The sequence below is a fragment of the Euprymna scolopes genome, chromosome 27 (assembly GCF_053919585.1).
Source record: "Euprymna scolopes isolate OS-2025 chromosome 27, ASM5391958v1, whole genome shotgun sequence".
Taxonomy (NCBI): Eukaryota; Metazoa; Mollusca; class Cephalopoda; order Sepiida; family Sepiolidae; genus Euprymna; species Euprymna scolopes.
Window position 1 is genome coordinate 97,640,952 of NC_136508.1, and position 22,370 is coordinate 97,663,321.

At 33.4% G+C, this 22,370-nt stretch overlaps 1 protein-coding gene across 1 annotated transcript; it reads left to right on the forward strand.

Annotated features, from left to right (window-relative positions):
* Window positions 1–6,986: 6,986 nt before the first annotated feature.
* Window positions 6,987–20,293, forward strand: LOC145249036 (uncharacterized). Its single transcript, XM_080110897.1, has 2 exons — window positions 6,987–7,150; window positions 19,232–20,293. The coding sequence occupies exons 1-2, from the start codon at window positions 7,067–7,069 to the stop codon at window positions 19,733–19,735; spliced, it is 588 nt and encodes a 195-aa protein (XP_079967023.1). The 5' UTR covers window positions 6,987–7,066; the 3' UTR covers window positions 19,736–20,293.
* Window positions 20,294–22,370: the final 2,077 nt, after the last annotated feature.

Genomic DNA, 22,370 nt, shown 5'->3' on the forward strand with positions numbered 1-22,370 from the left:
TTATATAATAGCTTGAATTAAAGTTTAAAATGCAAAAGTCATGTATCATGGTTCAATTATGTCGTCAACAGAAACATTCATTTTGAACATCAAAGAACCTACTGTTGATTTTATACGCAGGACCCTTCTGCTTGTGTGGTGATAAAACTCCTCAAAGGCATTTGTGATGTTAGGCTGTATAAGATGTTTACTTTGGTCACAATTGGACTGTTCTTTCTTCAATCAGATTTTTTTGATTATCAATTTTCGATACTTATCAGAGGCATTCCGATAGAAAACCTAAAAACACACCCAGACATATGAAGTACATTTGTGTGAAATTTTTAAAAAATGACCCAGCCGTTTCAGAGTTCATAGGGAACGAACTCATACAGACACAGACATACAAACACACACAAATACGAACACACATACAAACACACACAGATACACACACACATTTCTGGTGATAACATTATTATGTACTTATGTGTCATTGCAAAATTAGTATAAACTAGTAGAGAAACCTGACGTTTTTTTTGTTTTTTTGTTTTTTTTTTACATAGGCGTCACCACTTATCAAGGCCAATAGGCCACTCAAGGATAAGGGTTAAAGAGTGTACAGTAGTCAAAAGGACAATATAGTAATCGATAGTAATGGAAGTTCGGTAAATTTGTTAACTTAAGTGGAACGGCTCATCAGAAACTTGTTCACATTGGACTTGAAGACAACCATATTATAGAAAGCTGGAAAGCAGGAAAACGGAAGACAATTCCACAGGCGTGCAGTTCTAAGAAAGAAGCTTTGATCATGGAATCTATGTTTAGGTTTAGGTACAGATAAAGAGTGGGGAAAATTATTGATAATGTTTTCAGCTAGTCTAGTGTTTCTTGTGAAAGTTTGGCGAGGGGGGACCATAGATTGAAGCTCAGTCGAACACTTTCCATGAAAATAACGATAAAGCAGAGACAAACTCGCAACATCTCTTCTGTGAGATAGAGGTGGCAGCGAAGAGAAAAGGACATCTCCCACCAGGCCACAAAGTCTATTTTGAACCCTATCAAGGCAGGACAAGTCTTTTCTAGCAGCTCCTGCCCATATGTGGCAACAGTATTCCATCCTTGGACGTACCTGGCTCTTATATAGATAGAGAATTGCATCAGCAGTGAGATATCTACTGGATCGATAGAAGGATCCGACCATTTTTCCAGCGGCCTTGGCAACAGATTTGATGTACGTATTCCATTTAAGATCAGGAGTAAAGGTCAAGCCCAGAAGCCTGTCAAAACTTGATACCTGGAATTGAATTTTATTGGCATCGAAATCTGTAAAATCAAATCGATTGATTGCCTTCTTTAGTCAGGAACCCGCCATGGTGAATCAGGAGAAAGCTTCACATGCTTCCCCACAGTAACAGTCTACAAGTCATTGCATTCTACAGTGCACTGTAGAGAACCTACTGTTGATTTTATAAAATAATTTTTATATAACGGCTTGAAAAATATCTACATAAGTAAAAATATTGTGTTTCAATTGGGCTCTAAGTGTTGTACATGTGGGGTACTCATTTATAATAGGATGCTGATCTAGATGAAGAGAGATGTATAATGAACAGTTCTTTTTAACACAAAGAGATGCATTACTGATGGGAGAGATACAAACAACACTTTGGAAAGGGTTTCATATAAAGTTCATTGTACAATAGACACAACACATTACCTTGAAAGGACAAACGAAGACAAAGGCTTACATTTTGTCTTCTCCTCCTCCCCTTCACTTCCTGAATGAGCTTAAGTTAACTCTCTCTTCAACTCGAACTAAACTCTGACAATCCTGTCTCTCCTCTCTTCCAAACTGTTTCCGATCCTAACTGTAGATATTAAATCTATATTTCTTTGTGATGTCAGAACGTGGCCAACACGTGTCCTGGCGACACAAAGGACATTCCTTAGTTTTATTGTTTATTATTTCTCTGACTTAACTTTGTATAGTTATTTCTAACTACAATGGATAATTCCATTACATTCCTGGAATCCTATCTAAATGACAATATGGATCCATTTTAACTTTTGATAACTGAGTTCGATTCCAGCAGTCTCCTTTAATAATAATTATATTCAACCCTAATTACTTCCTTTCTCTAAATACCGGGATTTGTGCCTTTCAATATACAATGCAAATCTCTCTCTCATTCTGAGGAGCATACAAAAGCAACCAAGTCTTATGATGTTTTGCAAACACTGTGGAAAGAGTTTCATATAAAGCTCATTATACAAGACAAAGACAAAAACACATTATCTTGCAGTTGATGACAAATGAAGACATTTATTTTCCAGCTGGTGATGAGAATGATGAGAATCTGATGCCGTGTTAAATTGATACATTTTGTTTTCTCCTCTCTGCCTTGCTTTTCTTTTATTTTTTTTTACCTGCCTCTGCAAGGCAACAGCTGAATCTTTAGAAAATGGCATCTAATCTAGTATAGTAGAATGGGTCACATTTAACATTAAAAAGACAAAGCAACTTAACAAGAAACCTTTTTAACTACCAATTGCCATGACCAAGACTCTAATGTTCAAACCCAGCAGCATGACATTCTCAGGCAATATGAATTAGAATAAATTTAGCATAGTTGCTAAATCAAAGAAACAGGCGACAGCAAAAAAAAAACAAATTTGACTCACTTTCATTTTAACAAAAACAGTTACATCTAGTATTTCCAACAACACATTTTTTCTAAATATCTAAACAGTTCATTCCTCCTTCTCCAGCCACGTGTGAACACATGCTTTTCCAAACACGTGTATCCTTTTATCTCTGCTGTGATGTCACTTTGCACAGCTGGCTTGGTCATTTGCACATCTTTATACAGTCTACTCTTGCTACCAGCGTCAATGGCTCAGGTATATAAATGTATAGAACATGCTGCAATGTGTGCTCTGAAGAAGGTAGGTTACCAAGCTGGATAACTTCTCATATTTGCAAGTATAAAGTTCATTATACAAGACAAAGACAAAACACATTACCTTGCGGTTGATGACAAATGAAGATATTTATTTTCCAGCTGGTGATGAGAATGATAAGAATCTGTATAAGATTGATTCATTTTGTCTTCTCCTCTCAGCCTCGTTTCCTAAAGGACCTTAGGCTAACTCTCTCTCCAATTCAGCTCTAACTGAACTCGGACAGAATGTCTCTCAACTCCCAACTCAGTTGTTTTTGAACCCTAACTTAACTGTATATATTGAATCTATATTTCTTTGTGACGTCAGAACGTGGCCAAATGTATGCATGTTTTGCACGTGGATATTGCATATGCTTCCAACACGTGTCCTTGCAACACAAAGGATATTCTTTAATTTGCTACATTTTGTCTTCTCTGCCTCGCTTCTGAAAGAGGCTTAGGCTAACTCAGCTCAAACTGAACTCTGGCTCCTCCTCTGTTCATTTGGTTTGTATTTATCGATTTAGGTGTGAACCAATAAATGAAGGTGCTTGGCCCGTAACGTGGGAGCAGAGTTGGCTTCAGTCCACATTGGTGTCTTCTTTTCTTTTTCACATCTCTTAAGGTTTGGTGACAGAATCCGTCCGTATGTTTACTAATGTAGCGAGATGAATTCTATTCTTAAATCCTCCTACTGAATTCTACCCCTGGTTTGTAAAATCTTGGTCTTTTATATTTTTCCGGGGGCTCCCAGTAGCAAACTGTTTTTTATAAGACACCAAAGCTTCCCATTGGTTCACAATCATTTATTTTTTTTCTTATTTTTCTTTTTTCAACTGAAAATGCTGCGTCGAATCATCTCTAACTGTGGATGTGTCAGCATTCAGTCCGCAGCCAACTCTCATCAATCCCAAGAGACGTCAGAATGCTGCCAAATGTGCCTGGTTTGCACGTTGGACACTGCATATTCTTCCAACACTTGTTCTTATTCCTTAGTTTGATTGTTTATTATTCTTCTGACATAACTTTGTTTTTATAGTTATTTCTAACAATAATGGATAATTCACTGCATTCCTGGAATCTCATCTAAATAGCAATATGTATTCATTTTTAACTTTTGATCACTACGTTCGATTCCAGCATTCTCCTTTAATAAATATTATTTTCAATTTTAATTACTTCATTTCTCTAAATATTGGGAGTTGTCCCTTTCAATATACAACATAAGCAGAAACTTTTATTTCAAATGCGCTCTTGCCTTATCAAAGAACCTACTGTTGATGTTTTACACTGGCCTCTTCTGCTTGTGTGATGATAAAACTTCTTAAATGTATTTGTGATGTTAGGTTGTATAACGTTGTTAACTTTAGTTAAAATCAGATTGTTCCCTCTTTAATCAGAGTTTTTTCATTGATCGATTTTCGTTACTTATTGGATGCATTTTGATACAAAACTTATCTAAGAACACTCCCAGATATATAAAATACACTTTGATGGCGCCATATTGCTTTTAAAATTTGGCCTAAGGTTTGACAGATTGGCCTTTTTCAGGCCAAATTTGACCTTTTTTTACGCTCTTTCATGGACTCTGTTTTTGGCCACCATATTATTTTAAATGAAATGGCATGAAAAAGGCCAATCTGTCAAAACTTAGAAAGGCCAAATTTTAAAAGCAATGTGGCAGCCTCGAATGTTGTATATTTACTCACATAAAAAATGATGAAAAAAAAACATAAAAATAATTTTTTTTTTTCTGGCTTTATTTTACCTTTGGATTTAATGATGTGTTTTATATAAAAAATAAATAGTTTTTATAATTCTATGTCTGTCAAATAATTTACGCCGCTAAACTACACATTTACCGATGTATTACTATTTTAAGCATGAGAATTAATGCAACATGTTAAAAAAGTCGACCTGTTGACTATTAACAAGCATTGTGAGAAATTCCAGTTCAAATGCCATGTTCATGTTTTAAGCCACCTACACACATTTCTTGCGGGCAGCCTGTGATTGGTTAATTTGTATGGGCCAAGTAATTACTTGGCGCCTTTTTTGTAAACATCAATTTTGTTTTTCAGTCTACGAAAAAACACCCAGCAAGAAAGACTCACAAAAGTCAGCTCCAAGGAGAATGCCTTATTGAGAATGGAGCTGCAACAATTTCTTCACGTTTATATCGCCTAAATGTTTGGTGAAAAAGGACTTGAAATCTCTACAAGTAAAGACACCTTTATATTTGTGCCGAAGATATCCTAATTTGAGGATGGCATCATTTGAACATTTTCATCATGTTTATATCACCTAAATGTTTGAACTTTTCTCAATTCAATTAGGGTCCCAAAGGACTTGTAGTGGATTGGTAGATATTTTTTTTTTTTTTTTTTTTTTTTTAATTCAATTTTCACCCCAAACAAGGCACAGTGCCACTTTGAAGCAGGGGGCTACTATTAGGGAATTAATTAGCGGGGTCATTATGAAGGGAGAAGAGTAGAAAGATGTTTGTTAACATTACACTTGAACTTCTGCATATCATTGCAGTTGGGAAAGCAGAATCCCGGAAGGGAGTTCCAAAGACCCGCAGTTCTGGGGAAGAAACTATTGGAGTAAAAGGCTTTCTTGCACCTAGGGATCTCCACTGTAAAGGGATGAGACTTAGTAGCTTGTCGGGTTTGTCGGGGGTAGTTACGTCGGGGAGGTACAAGTGTTTGCAGTTCGTCAGAGCATTCACCATTAAAGTATTTGTAGAACAGGCATTATATTATATATTATATATATCCCCCAGTTGTACAAAATAGGAAAAATGAATTGCTTTGAGGAAGAAATGAACAACGTGTTTATTGAAATAAACGAACTAGGATTTATTTCATGAAGAAACAAATGAAAGAAAAGGGTACAGCATGTGTTTAGTTTGACGTGCGTCTCTCGCTGATAACTGGTGAGAAGGAAAGTCAATTGTTGGTTAGAAAGAGAGAGTGAGAAAGTCAATCCAGTTTAGCATGTGTCTTTCGCTGTTAACTGGTGAGAAGGAAAGTAAATTGTTGTAGAGAGAGAGAGAGAGAGAGAGAGAGAGAGAGAGAGAGAGAGAAAGTCAATCCAGGCCATGGAGATAGAAAGCGTGTAAGGTGTGCATACTATCTGTTGACTCTTGCCCCACACATAGTAGCAGGTGACATGAGGCGCGCGGGCGCGTGCGCCCCAAAAGGGAGCGGATGGTCTGTCGACCACTCAGCTCCCGAGCTGAGTTGAAAAGAAGGAAACAGCTCAGGTCTCTTGCTTTTATAGTTGTTTCTGGTGGTCTTTTGCGCATGTGTGGATTTCCTTAAAGGGGAAGTGACGTTGCCCATGTGTGCGTACGTGTGCGTACATGTGTGTACGTTAGCGTGTGTGTGTATGCACGTGAATGTGAGTCTATGTATGTGAATGTGAATATATCTATGTGTGTGTGTATATGTGCGCATATGTGTATGACAAGAAAAATGGCTTGAGGTGTGAACACATGTTTTTGTTGCGAGACTAGAAAGGGCTCATACAGACTCAATTTATGCCTTCAAAGGAAAAACACGCTACCACTCCACCAAAAGGAGTTAACTACTGGCTTCCTATTTGGGAGGCAAAACTGACCCATCATTTTGCAAGGACTGTATCTGGACCAACAACCTTTCTTTGATGTTATAACTGAATAAAATTTGAGTTTAAAGGTATGGTTTTGTAATTGTGGAATTATTTTTGCCTCAGCTCGGGAGTATTGAGTTTGTGAGATTCATTTCTCACAGCATTAAACAGACAAGAAAACTTGATAATTTAGCAAATTCTATTTTTTACTTGTAATTATTTTTCTATTGAGTTGTTTTTTGCAATTTGCAGATTTAGCTTAATTTCGACATGACGCCTAAGTAGGTAATAATGTTTTAACCTGAAATGTGTTGGTTTAAAAGATTACCAAGTACCTATGAAATTAATAGTATTAATTAATAAATGTAAAAAACACACACACACACACACACACACACACACAAACACAATTATCTCCCTTAGAAGTTTTCGGTTTTAAATCAAGAGTTATCTCCCTTTGTGAAAATCTTCAATCTTTTGCGAACAATTTTTATTTTTTATAATTTTTCACGAAAAACAAAAAAAAAATGAGCAACGACGCCAAAACTTTGTGGGTTGGAAATTTACCGGATAATATCAAAGATGAATTACTTTACGAATTATTTTTGCAAGTATGTCTGATTTGTTTTTGATTCATTGTTATTTGTGTGTTTTTAATTCTTGTTTGGTTTCGAAATGAATGTCGTTCGCTTTTTTTTTCTAGTCTGAACCAGAATTTCTCCCATTTTTAAAAAAATATAAATTGTTTTCCTTTTTTAAATAAATATTTTAAAAAATCATATTCAATTTATCGTTAAATGATTAATCGGTCGAACCTGAATGAGAATAATCACCTCTTTCTCTGATTCTTTGGTAAAATTTTATATTAAGGTCCGTCTCTGGTTCGTCTATAACAAAATATTTTTTTGTAGATTTCGGTGTGTTAATAACGAATTTGGGCTCTTATACAATTTAGTCAAGACATTAAAAAATGAAAATATTGAAAAAAAAATTATATTGTACGTATTCGTTATAGTCTGAAGTTCTCAGAAAAAAAAATTTCGCGTTTGGGGTTTGTATTACTGTACACATAGATTCGAAAAAGTTGTCAAAAAAACAAAAACAAATATATAACAAATAAATGTTATCAAAGGCAAGATAAATTACTTTTTTTACCAAACTGGATATATTTTTCGTGTTTTTATTCAATTTAACATGTTTATTCAGCTCGAAAAACATACATTGTTTACCGATGTTTTGGAAAATTCAAAATGGCGCCCGACACTCTCTTTAACACGGTAAGTTCAGGAAAAGATGTTATAAATAATAGACTAGACAAAATACTGTTAGAAATTCGCCCAATATATGTTACCGTGACATAAGTTGACATATATTCGGTGTTTTTTTTAATAGTATTTTGTCTAGTTTATTATTTATAACACATTTTCCCAAACTTACCATGTTAAAGAGAGTGTTGGGGCTGGGCGCCATTTAGAATTTTCCAATCCATCGGTAAACACTGCATGTTTTTCGAGCTTAATAAACATGTTAAATTGAATAAAAACAAACAAAAAAATGTATCCAGTTTGGTAGAAAAGTAACTTATCTTGCCTTTGATAACATTTATTTCTTATATATTTGTTTTTTGACAACTTTTTCGAATTTATGTGTACAGTAATACAAACCCCACATTATGTAAGAATAGCATAAACGATGGCGGTGAGTTGGCACAAAATAGTGCGAGGGTTCAGGGATTAATACCATGCAAACGGTAAATTTGCGACGGGTTTAAATATCAGATTCGTTGTTAGCAACCCCGAAAACCTATAAAAAACAAATTTTATTGGTCGGTGTTCTGTTGTAGTTAAAGTAAACATTTACTGCAAAAGACAAGGAAATTAAAAAAAATAAAGAAAAATTGGTATTATTTTACTTTAAGGCTCGTCTCACATTCGTATAGAAAAAAAATAGTTTTTTTTGTAGTTTTTGGTGTGCTTTAAAAGAATATGGTAACCGTTTCCATCGCAAATTTACCGTTTGTATGGTATTAACCCCTTAGCTCTGGGACTATTTTCCATTTTACAACCCAGCCTTCATTGACGCTACATGCGAGCATACAAAAAGGCTGTTAAATGTGCACTCGTGTACCAAACTGCATTGTCACAGTGTGAGAAATTCCATAACCAACGCCATTTTTTTTGCCCGCCTAACATGATTTGCTAGACGGTCTTTGATTGGTTCAATTTGAATGCACCAGTTGGCACCAATTTTGTATTACATGTGTGTTATTTTTCAGTCTGACAAATGAACACAGAACGGTAAAGACTCACACAGCGGTGCGGTGCTCTGTCATAGAGTGCCAGGATTTTACCTTCATTGGACACCATGCAGTGGGTGGACGAAGGACATTTCTCTAAATACAGAGACAACATAATTGCTGAACTTATTTTACCCAATGAGGATATTCTACAGTGTTCGTCTTGATATATTTGATTATGGGAAATTATTCCTATTTCTTCCAGAGACCATGAGGTCCCAAAATATGCCATATTGGGCGAGAACATTCACGCCGTATTCACCATGTACAACATGGACATCCTTCTAAAGAAACCCCGAACTAACGTTCCCACAGAGGAATCATAACTAATGGCTCCATTGCAATGGATAGCAAATTCAGCCACTGTTTTTGCAAGGACTTACCGTGACCAAAGAACTTTCATTTACTGATACATCTTGAATACAATTTGAGTTAAAGGTATGCCTTTGTTTGTGGAGTTTCATTTGCTATCTGCTGGGAAGAAATTGGGTGTGTAGGGGAGAAATTTCTTACAATTGTCGAAAAATTAGACGAAAAACAAGTAGTTTTCCAAATATTAAACCATGTAATTCTATATGTTATCACGGGTAGCCATTTTGTACGCGCTTTGAATTTTCAACTCTCATGAACGCATGTCGCGTCGAAAACCATCGCGCTACATTATCATTGTCTCAGCTTTATGTTACGTCAAACGGCTTTATTTCTTTGGCGACACTCGGCTTACTCCGGCTGTTGACGTCATATTCCGGAGAAAGCCGGGCATGAGCTGAGACATCCGGATCACTCTCTGCATGAGTACCCTGTGACAAGGCAGTTTGGTATGCGAATGCACATTTAACAGACTTTGTTTATGCTCGCGTGTAGCGTAAACGAATGCTAAGCTGTGAAATGGGAAATAGTCCCAGAGTTCAGGGGTTAATACCATTCAAAAGAAATCAAACAAAAAAACTTGGTACTCATGAACTTATTGATCCGTGCTGAAATAATGTTATTAAAAAAGCCATTCTTAGCATGGGGAGGGGAGGGTGTTTTGTACCTATTCTGTACTTTAACCTTATAATTGAATTAAAAAAAAACATATGATAAAGCTTTAATTAAACTTGGAAATACGATCTCAAAAATAGCGCGGATCAGTAAGTGCATTAGCACCAAAACTTTTTAGCCAATAAACACAAAAAATGACCCCTCTGTGGCCAGAAAGTGGGTATTGGAATTTACATGGAAAAGTGATCACCCACTTTTCGCAAAAGTAATTTCTTAATATGAAAACTATTTTTTTGCGACGGAAACTGTTTTCAGATTCGTTTTTAGCACACCGAAATCTAAAAAAAAAAAATATTTGGCCCTCTTGCACTTTAAGTAAACAAAAATTAGGAAGATAAAAAAGGGGCAGCAGTCATCAACCATCTCAACAAAAATAACCTTCTTAGTGACACTCAATATGGTTTCCGTTCTGCTAGATCTACAGCAGATGTGCTTACAGTTATATCGCATAGGATTAGCAAATCTCTTGACGGTGGCAATCTTTCTAGGGCAATTGCTCTTGACATATCTAAAGCCTTTGATAGTTTACTTCATAAGATCGCTAGCTATGGTATAGCTGGAAAAGTCTTCTCAATTATTAAATCATTTCTTTCTGATAGGTTCATAAGAGTAGTAGTTGAGGGGCAAAAATCAGAAGCTCACAGTATTAATGCCGGTGTCCCTCAGGGGTCCATCCTGGGCCCAACTCTTTTCCTGATCTACATTAATGATCTTCCAAATCACATCCTTACATCATTTGTAGACATTTATGCTGATGACACTACCATTTATGGTAGCACATCTAAGACAGTAAACGACCAAGTTCTCTCCAATTCTCTCTCCTCTGATCTTGAGCACGTAGTACAATGGGGAAAGGAGTGGCTGGTTACTTTTAATGCATCTAAAACCAAGCTTCTCTCTTTACATCATCAACATTCTAATCCACATTTGGCATCAATTGAAATGAATGGCTCTCGTCTTCAGGAGGCCTCAAGTTTTGACAAGCTTCTGGGCTTGACCATTACTCCTGATCTTAAATGGAACACGTACATCAAATCTGTTGCCAAGGCCGCTGGAAAAATGGTGGGATCTTTCTATCGATCCGGTAGATATCTCACTGCTGATGCTATTCTCTATCTATATAAGAGCCAGGTACGTCCAAGGATGGAATACTGTTGCCACATCTGGGCAGGAGCTGCTAGAAAGGACTTGGCCTGCCTTGATAGAGTTCAAAATAGACTTCGTAGCCTCGTAGGAGATGTCCTTTTCTCCTCCTTGCAACCTCTATCTCACAGAAGAGATGTTGCGAGTTTGTCTCTGATGTATCGTTATTTTCATGGAAAGTGTTCGACTGAACTTCAATCTATGGTCCCCCCTCTCAAAACTTTCACAAGAAACACTCGTCTAGCTGTAAACACTATCAATAATTCCCCCCACTCTTTATCTGTGCCTAAACCTAAACGTAGATTCCATGAACAAAGCTTTTTTATTAGAACTGCACGCCTGTGGAATTGTCTTCCGTTTTCCTGCTTTCCGGCTGACTACAATATGGTTGTCTTCAAGTCTAACGTAAACAAGTTCTTGATGAGCCGTTCCATATAAGTTATCAAATTTACCAAATTTTCATTACTAATGATTACTATATTGTCCAATTTCTACTGTACACTCTTTAATCCTTATCCTTGAGTGGCCTCTGGGCCTTGATAATGTGGTGATGCCTATGTAAAAAAAAAAAAAAAAAAAAGTCGTCTTACACCGGTTGGAAAAATGCCGTTGATTGGATAGAGAAATTATGACGTCATTTTATAAATAAAATGAAATTGGCACTATTAGAAAACAGATTTTTTTTTTTAATAAATGATTGTTTTAGAAATAAATAAATACGCGCATGATAAAAAAAAAGTCTATGAGATATATATGAAGAAAGTGAAAAAAACTTTTTTGCGCATTTCGGGGAGCAACCATTAAAAGAAAACTGTTTACGCAAGGTCCGCGTTTCCTGTGAAGTAATTTTTTTTTTTTTTTTAGTATAAAACAGATTTTTTTTACCAACCAAAGATAATTAGAATTGATATTGTTCTCTGATACATATTATTATACGCGGAAATATTTGCGCCGATTTCCTTCACCGCCACACAAATTCCAACAAATGTAGATTATTAAATACTTAAATTCTTTTACAATAATTTCAATTCTTAAATTCTATCTTAAAAAAAATTCTTTTAACTGGACAGCTAATTAACATTTTTAAATTTAAAATAAAAGTAAAATAGTTGGGTTTGTATTACTGTACACATAGATTCGAAAAAGTTGTCAAAAAACAAATATATAACAAATAAATGTTATCAAAGGCAAGATAAGTTACTTTTCTGCCAACCTGGATATATTTTTTGTGTTTTTATTCAATGTAACATATTTATTCAGCTCGAAAAGCATACAGTGTTTACCGATGTATTGGAACATTCAAGATGGCGTCTGGTTCTCTCTTTAACACGGTAAGTTTGGGAAAAGGTGTTATAAATAAAAAACCGGTCAACATACTGTTAAAAACTCGCTCAATATATCTTACCGTGACATAGGTTGACATATATTCGGTGGGTTTTTAATAGTATTTTGTATAGTTTTTTATTTATAACACCTTTTCCCAAACTTACCGTGTTAAAGAGGGTGTGAGACGCCATCTTGAATTTTCGAATACATCGGTAAACAATGTACGTTTTTCGAGCTGAATAAATATGTTACATTGAATAAAAACACAAAAAATATATCCAGGTTGGCAGAAAAGTAACTTATCTTGCCTTTGATAACATTTATTTGTTATATATTTGTTTTTTGACAACTTTTTCGAATCTATGTGTACAGTAATACAAACCCTTATTTTTATACTATTATTAAATACTTATTAAATTCTTTTACAATAATTTCAATTCTTAAATTCTATCTTAACTTAAAAAAATTAAAAAATACTATTAATTATGAAATACTTGTTATTAAATTCTTTTCCAATTCTTTTCCAACAATTTCAATTTTTAAATTTTATCAATTTTTCATAGTAATGACGTCATAATTTCTCTATCCAATCAAATTGCATTCTTTTAACCGGTGTCAAACGACTGCTGTTCCTTTTTTATCTACTGCCCCGCGGCCTTCCGTGGCCTGGGCGACAAGATCAAAGTGTAGTATCTGTTCCGCCATTTTTTTTTTTTTTAGACTTTCATGTACGGCGGTGAAGTGAGTACGCGTGCGCAGAAATTTGCAGTTATTGTACCTATTTACAATGCCTCCCCACAGGACAGAGTTAGACACCAGGGTCGTTTTTTAACGTGGAGAAAAGGTACAAAAATAAAAATTGTCTCAGTCGTGAAGGATTTCTCCTCCACTGAAAGAGAACGAGAAATGGAAGTGCCGCATCTGATGAACAGATACTACACTTTAATCTTGGCCAAAATTGTAGCAGGCAGAATAGACACTCCCAACCTCCCAATGTTAAGAACGGCTTTCGGAAGACACCCCCAACCTCCTAATGTTAAGAACGGCTGTCGGTATAGACACCCCCAACCTCCCAATGTTAAGAACGGTTGTCGGAATAGACACCCCCCCCCAACCTCCCCATATTAAGAAGGGCTGTCGGAATAGACACCCCCAACCTCCCCATGTTAAGAACGGCTGTCGGTAGACAGCTCCCCAACCTCCCAATGTTAAGAACGGCTGTCGGTATAGACACACCCATGTTAAGGACGGCAAATTTTACCAAAAAAAGAAAAAATCGTTTTCTTTTTCGCTTGTTTAGAAAAAAATATGGTACTCATGCACTTATTGATCCGTGCTGAAATAATAACGTTATTATTTTAAGTCTTTCTTAACATGGGAAAGGCAGGGTGTTTTGTACCGATTCTGTACTTTTATCTTTAATTTTTTTATTTTATATAAATAGGTAAATTTCTGGCGGTCTTTCTTTCTTTCTTTCTTTTTTTTTCTTTTTTTTTTTTTTACAATGGAATTACCACTCATGAAGGCCCAGAGGCCACTCGAGGATAAGGGTTAAAGAGTGTACAGTGGTCAAAAGGACAATATCATAGTAATCGTTAGAAGTGTAAATTTGGTAAATCGGATTACTTAAAGAGAACGGCTCATCAAGAACTTGTTTACATTGGACTTGAAGACGGCCATATTGTAGCCAGCTGGAAAGCAGGTAAACAGAAGAGTTCCACAGGTGTGCAGTTCTTAGAAAGAAACTTTGTTCATGGAATCTACGTTTTAGGTTCAGACACAGATAAAGAGTCAGGGAAATTATTGCTAGTGTTTACAGCCAAGCGAGTGTTTCTCGTGAATGTTTGGCGAGGGTGGGGGACCATAGATTGGAGCTCAGACGAGCACTTGCCATGAAAAGGGCATCCCCCACTACGCTACGAAGTCTATTCTGAACTTAGTCAAGGCAGGATAAGATCTTCCTAGCAGCTCCTGCTCAGATGTAACAGCAATACTCCATCCTTGGACGTACACGAGTGAGGGCCCGATTGCGAAATAGGCATCAACTATAATGTTGAACGCAGTGCGTTTCAGGGAGCTTTCGTTAAACAAAGAATGCGTGTTTCTAAATTTTTAAGACGAGGGTTGCTTGTTTATATTCTTTGAACTACTGTTCCCATCTTGTGGTTGTTTTCATTTCATCAGCTGTGACAGGATAGAAGTCTTAAGCGATTTGAGTGATAAAAAGCAGTTGTAAAGTTACACTCTTCTGGAGGTTGAAGGTTCAATCCTCAGTGCGGATGACACTCAAAATACAATTGGGGGTCACCACTTATCAAGGCTCGACTCAGGGATAAGGGTTATTGCGTGTACAGTAATCAATGAGATAGTATTGTAGTAATCATTAGTATTGGGGGTTTTGATAGAGTGTCTTACTTAAGGGGACGGTTTGTCAGGAGTTTGTTTATGTTGGACTTGAAGACGTCCAAGTTGTAGTCAGGTGGGAAACGGGTAAGCGGCAGAGAGTTCCACTGGCGTGCAGTTCTAAGAAAGAAGCTTTGTTCATGGAATCTACGTTTGGATTTAGGCACAGATAAAGAGTGGGGAAAATTATTGACAGTAGTTTCAGCTAGACTAGTGTTTCTCGTGAAAGATTGGCGAGGGGGAGGGCGAGGGATTGCAGCTCAGACGAGCACCTGCCATGGAAATAACGATAAAACAAAGACAGGCTCGCAACGTCTCTTCTGTGGGAGAGAGGTTGCAGGGAAGAGAAAAGGGCATCCCCCACTAAGCCATGAAGTCTATTTTGTACTCTGTCAAGGCAGGATAGGCTGTTTTTAGCAGCTCCTGCCCAGATGTGGCAGCAGTACTCCATCCTTGGATGTACTTGGCTTTTATACAGATAGAAAATTGCATCAGTAGTAAGATATCTTCTGGAGCGGTAGAAGGATCCCACCATTTTCCCAGCATCCCTGGCAACAGATTTGATGTACATATTCCATTTCAGATCAGGAGTAAAGGTCAAACCCAGAAGCTTGTCAAAACATGGAGCCTCCCCAAGACGAGAGCCATCCATTTCAATTGATGCCAGATGGGGATCAGAGCGTTGATGATGTAAAGATAGAAGCTTGGTTTTGGATGCATTAAAAGTGACCAGCCACCTCTTCCCCCATTGTACCACGCGCTTAAGATCAGAGGAGAGAGAATTAGAGAGAACTTTGTCATTCACGGCCTTTGATGTGTTGCCATAGATGGTCGTGTCATCAGCATAGATGTCAACGAATGATTTAAGAAGTTGCCAGAATTAGAGCACATTACCAGCATAAAGTAAATAAACGGTTCCATTCGCAGGGCTCTTAATTTTATCATGACACACAAGTATGTACAGGGCTCTACATTGCGAGTGAAACAGTCGCATTTGCGAGTGATTTTTCAAAGTAATGACTAGAAATAATGAAACGTTTATCTTTTGGCGATTGCATTTCTTTCACTGACAATCTTCCAAAGCTCACTACTGAATGAAAAATATCTTTTCAGCTTTTTTTTTAATAAAATGAACAAGGTTAAATTATTTAAACAATAAAAGTTTGATAGAACTATATACTCTTTTTAATGAATGCTGTTTAAAAAAACATTTGAAGAAAACAGAATGTTTATACCTTCAAGTATCCACATAAAATTTGTTGCATTGTAGAATTGCACTTATTTAAAATTATACAGAAAAATCTTTATGATGTATACTCGTCACAGAACGAAGATGTCATATTCTAAAAATCATGTGGTTTTGGCTAGTAACTTTTCTATTTGGCAAGTAAACGAAAATATTTAGTTGTCAAAGGTCAACTAAGATAAATTTATCCATAGAGCCCTGATGTAATAATGTTTTTACCCGAAATGTGTTGTTTCAAAGATAAGCTTATCCTGATTCAGATTCTCAGGTTCAACAGAAACATTCCAGAGATCAACAAGATACACTTGAAGAAGGTTGGAAGTTTCATTGACTGAAACGTTGTGAAAATGACATTAAAAAAAAAAAACACCCAAGATGAGAACAGTAGTCCGAAAAATAAAAAATAATACAAATAATCAATCCTCATCTAAAAAATTTAGAAATGTTAAAAATATAATAAATTTGTTTTTGAATTAAATTTTTTTTTTTTTACCTATCTCATAATTTTATTGTTTTAAAATTTAAAAAAAATTGTTTTTACCTATCTCATAATTTTATTGTTTTAAAATTAAAAAAAAATTGTTTTTACCTATCTCATAATTTCATTGTTTTAAAATTAAAAAAAAATATTTTTTACTTATCTCATAATTTCATTGTTTTAAAATTAAAAAAATATTTTTTTTTACCTATCTCATAATTTCATTGTTTTAAAATTAAAAAAAAATTGTTTTTACCTATCTCATAATTTCATTGTTTTAAAATTAAAAAATATTTGTTTTTACCTTTCTCATAATTTCATTGTTTTAAAATTAAAAAAAAATATTTTTTACTTATCTCATAATTTCATTGTTTTAAAATTAAAAAATATTTTTTTTTACCTATCTCATAATTTCATTGTTTTAAAATTAAAAAAAAATATTTTTTACCTATCTCATAATTTCATTGTTTTAAAATTAAAAAATATTTGTTTTTACCTTTCTCATAATTTCATTGTTTTAAAATTAAAAAATATTTTTTTTTACCTATCTCATAATTTCATTGTTTTAAAATTAAAAAAAAATATTTTTTACCTATCTCATAATTTCATTGTTTTAAAATTAAAAAAAAATATTTTTTACTTATCTCATAATTTCATTGTTTTAAAATTAAAAAATATTTGTTTTTACCTTTCTCATAATTTCATTGTTTTAAAATTAAAAAAAAATATTTTTTACCTATCTCATAATTTCATTGTTTTAAAATTAAAAAAAAATATTTTTTACTTATCTCATAATTTCATTGTTTTAAAATTTAAAAAAAATATTTTTTACTTATCTCATAATTTTATTGTTTTAAAATTAAAAAAAAATATTTTTTACTTATCTCATAATTTCATTGTTTTAAAATTAAAAAAAAATATTTTTTACCTATCTCATAATTTTATTGTTTTAAAATTAAAAAAAAATATTTTTTACCCATCTCATAATTTCATTGTTTTAAAATTAAAAAATATTTGTTTTTACCTTTCTCATAATTTCATTGTTTTAAAATTAAAAAAAAATATTTTTTACCTATCTCATAATTTTATTGTTTTAAAATTAAAAAAAAATATTTTTTACTTATCTCATAATTTTATTGTTTTAAAATTAAAAAAAAATATTTTTTACCTATCTCATAATTTCATTGTTTTAAAATTAAAAAAAAATATTTTTTACCTATCTCATAATTTCATTGTTTTAAAATTAAAAAAAAATATTTTTTACCTATCTCATAATTTCATTGTTTTAAAATTAAAAAAAAATATTTTTTACCTATCTCATAATTTCATTGTTTTAAAATTAAAAAAAAATATTTTTTACTTATCTCATAATTTCATTGTTTTAAAATTAAAAAAAAATATTTTTTACTTATCTCATAATTTCATTGTTTTAAAATTAAAAAAAAATATTTTTTACCTATCTCATAATTTCATTGTTTTAAAATTAAAAAAAAATATTTTTTACTTATCTCATAATTTCATTGTTTTAAAATTAAAAAATATTTTTTTTTACCTATCTCATAATTTCATTGTTTTAAAATTAAAAAAAAATATTTTTTACCTATCTCATAATTTCATTGTTTTAAAATTTAAAAAAAATATTTTTTACTTATCTCATAATTTCATTGTTTTAAAATTTAAAAAAAATATTTTTTACCTATCTCATAATTTTATTGTTTTAAAATTAAAAAAAAATATTTTTTACCCATCTCATAATTTCATTGTTTTAAAATTAAAAAATATTTGTTTTTACCTTTCTCATAATTTCATTGTTTTAAAATTAAAAAAAAATATTTTTTACCTATCTCATAATTTTATTGTTTTAAAATTAAAAAAAAATATTTTTTACTTATCTCATAATTTTATTGTTTTAAAATTAAAAAAAAATATTTTTTACCTATCTCATAATTTCATTGTTTTAAAATTAAAAAAAATATTTTTTACCTATCTCATAATTTCATTGTTTTAAAATTAAAAAAAAATATTTTTTACCTATCTCATAATTTCATTGTTTTAAAATTAAAAAAAAATATTTTTTACCTATCTCATAATTTCATTGTTTTAAAATTAAAAAAAAATATTTTTTACTTATCTCATAATTTCATTGTTTTAAAATTAAAAAAAAATATTTTTTACTTATCTCATAATTTCATTGTTTTAAAATTAAAAAAAAATATTTTTTACCTATCTCATAATTTCATTGTTTTAAAATTAAAAAAAAATATTTTTTACTTATCTCATAATTTCATTGTTTTAAAATTAAAAAATATTTTTTTTTACCTATCTCATAATTTCATTGTTTTAAAATTAAAAAAAAATATTTTTTACCTATCTCATAATTTCATTGTTTTAAAATTAAAAAATATTTGTTTTTACCTATCTCATAATTTCATTGTTTTAAAATTAAAAAATATTTTTTTTTACCTATCTCATAATTTCATTGTTTTAAAATTAAAAAAAAATATTTTTTACCTATCTTATAATTTCATTGTTTTAAAATTAAAAAAAAATATTTTTTACTTATCTCATAATTTCATTGTTTTAAAATTAAAAAAAAATATTTTTTACTTATCTCATAATTTCATTGTTTTAAAATTAAAAAATATTTTTTTTTACCTATCTCATAATTTCATTGTTTAAAGATTAAAAAAAAAAAAATTTTTACCTATCTCATAAGGATGGTTATTAAAATCTTTTCTTTTTCTCGTTTCACTTAGGCTGGTCCGTTGGAGAAAGTTCACATTCCCAAAGGAAAGTCTTATGCCTTCATTCAGTTTAAGCACCCGGAATCAGTTCCGTACAGCGCCCGGATCATGGATGGTATTACTCTATTTGGAAAAATGCTGAACTTGCGTTCCCGCACGGGCGGATCAGCTACTGATAGTCCCACTCAGCCTCGATTCAACACTCCAGACAGCAGAAGGGTGGAGAACGTATCCAGTCGTGGATCGAGTCCCTACGACAGCTCCTCCCCACGGAACTATGACCAGCATCAGCAGAATAAGAATAACAGTTCTGGCAATTATGGGAACAATTCCATGAACTATTATCAACAGCGGCAGATGCATCACAGTTCTTTACCAAATATGCAACCGTCGTCGGGACGTCGACACCAGCGGCGCTACAATGATTCAGGTCAATCTTCGAGGAGTTCACAATCAGAGTACAAAGGTTATCCGTCACAGGCGTCATACAGGCATGAACCCTACAGAAGATATTGAGACGATAAAATGTTAAAAAAAAAAAAAAAAAAAATTTTACATCACAAATATTTTCATCTTATTTTCTCATTTATATCCAAATCAGTTTGAAACAAATTTTTATATTTTTATTTTTTTCTGTGGTTATCATTGTCCAAATTTTTTTGAGAAAAGCAGTGGCGGGGGAAGGGGATTAGCAAGCACTGAGGTTTTTGAGTGTATCCCACACTGAGGATTGAACCGTCGACCTCCAGAAGAGTTTAACTTTCACAACTAAATTTTTACCAAGTTCTTAGTCTACTACATCACAGGTGATTGCGGACCATTCTAGTATGAATTTAAAGAACCTTTAATTCTACATCTACAATCTCAAGGTGCCTTCAATAAGTTTCCAGACTTCTTCATATAGCCACTTTTATTGATAGTATACACATGAAACTCTAGTCCACTTTGAAGTAATCTCCTCCGGCTGCAATGCACTTGTACCGTTCCAACAACTTCTGGAACGTCCCATGGAAGTTTTTTTGTGTTAGCGTGTCAATGACCCTCATCACAGCTTCTATCATCTGCTCAATTATCTCATAACAACAACCTCTAAGGTTTTCCTTGAGCTAAGGAATAACCAAAAGTCACAAGGAACAAGATTTGAACAATAGGGAGGGTGAGGAACTGTCTTGATGCCTATCTTGGTCAAATAGTTTGTGACAAGGATGGAGTTGTGGACTGTCCTGGTGGAAATGCCATTGACCTGATTTGAAGAGTGCTGGCCTCTAACGACGGAGTCTCTTCAGGAACTCCCTTGAAACCTCAACATAGTATTCCTTGTTGACTGTCTGTCAGTGGATACCCAGTGCATGTAGATCATGCCTGTGCTGTCAAAAAAAGAGATCCTAAATTTCTGGCCTTCTTGGGTCTGGGAGAGTCAGCGTGCTTCCACTGGGAACTCTCTTGGTCTCTGGGTCGTAGCAGTAGATCCAGTTTTCATCGCAGATCACCCAAGCATCAAGAACAGTGGGATCTGAATTGATCAACTCCCTGTTGTCATGACAACATCTTTCTTTCTGTGATCTTCTCTGAGCACCTTTGGGACAAACTTTACGCAAATCTTCCGCATCTTCAGTTCCTCATAAATAATTGTATGTACAGTTCCCACACTGACATCAAACTGTGCACTTATTGTCCCTATAGACATACCACAGAATTTTATTTCATATCGTTTTTCTCAAGTGTCCTTATGTCCAGATTGCATTTTGGAAATTCACCAGCTGTGACAATCGGGCTTTAGTAGGGTGTATTCCAATTCCAGCTGTAGTTGTTCATTTGAACCTGAAATGATAAAAATTGGTCAGTCATCTCATAAGAGATATGACATACAGAATTTTTAAGAGTCTATGACAATTTTAAATGCCTGTAAAAAAAAAAAAAAAAAAAAAAAAAAAGGTCTGGAAACTTATTGAAGGCATCTCGTATCATTATATATCGCTTGTTATTGCTACAGATTATTACCATACATATATATCTATATCTATATATATATATATATATATATATATATATATATAGATATATATATCTATATATATATAGATATATATAATTTTCTTTTTTTTCTATTTCAATCAAACATTGTTGAAGTCAATGAAGGTATTTTACTTTTTTATTTTTTGTAAAATCTTTTTCATATCGAAATCAAATAAAGTTCCATAAGAATCACTAGCACTTTCAGTTCAACTGTGAATCATCTTCAGGTGAAATTATTGCGATGAAAATGAACAGGAGTAAAAAAAAAAATGAAAAGTAGAAAAGCAAACTCCTCAATAAATCGGTGGCGAATTAAAAAAATAAAAATCGATTAAAAAATCTGAATTCTAAAATCTAAGCGTTTATGAGCCAATATTAGCAAAGCATGGCAATTCCGCGCTATGCCAGGCATAATATGTTGCTATTCGTCTCGAATACGAGGTTATTAATAGTAGGTTGCTGCGTTCTAATGTAAATTGCCTTGAGAATTTAAAACTTTTTGGGATTAATTTCATGCTGAACAATTTTAGTTTTATTCACAAGGATTTGTCTAAGGTTGGAAGAGAGACATTTATGCTCTTTTGTGAATGCTGATATATGACACTGGTATTGGTTAAATGCATAGTAAGGCGGATGGACAATGTGTTGTTGTATAGCCAATGTATGCATACATTATTATTATTATTATTATTATTATTACTAGTGGGACCTGTGGAAATTCCAGAGGGACTCCTTCATATGTCATATATTGATGTTGGCATTGTGTAGATGTTTAGTGTAAATGGAGACGCTCTGATATTATTGTACCTATTTACAATGCTTCCCCACGGGACAGAGTTAGACACCAGGGTCGTTTTTTAACGTGGAGAAAAGGTACAAAAATAAAAATTGTCTCAGTCGTGAAGGATTTCTCCTCCACTGAAAGAGAACAAGAAATGGAAGTGCCGCATCTGAAGAACAGATACTACACTTTGATCTAGCTCTGATATTATTGTAGCTTTTTTGTTAAAACTGCAAAAGTATTTATCTAAGCTAGCATGAATGTCCGGCAAAGCCTGGTCGTAAATATGCTATTTAAATTCTTGCAGATTTCATATATATTATCATAGAGTTAATGTTCTATCGATTTTTATAT

What these genes read in the sequence shown, in the direction of transcription:
- LOC145249036 (XM_080110897.1), top strand. Translation starts at nt 7,067, where the DNA reads ATGAGCAACGACGCCAAAACTTTGTGGGTTGGAAATTTACCGGATAAT. An exon ending in TTTACGAATTATTTTTGCAA is followed by an intron (nt 7,151 to 19,231) that starts GTATGTCTGATT and finishes CGTTTCACTTAG; the next exon opens with GCTGGTCCGTTGGAGAAAGT.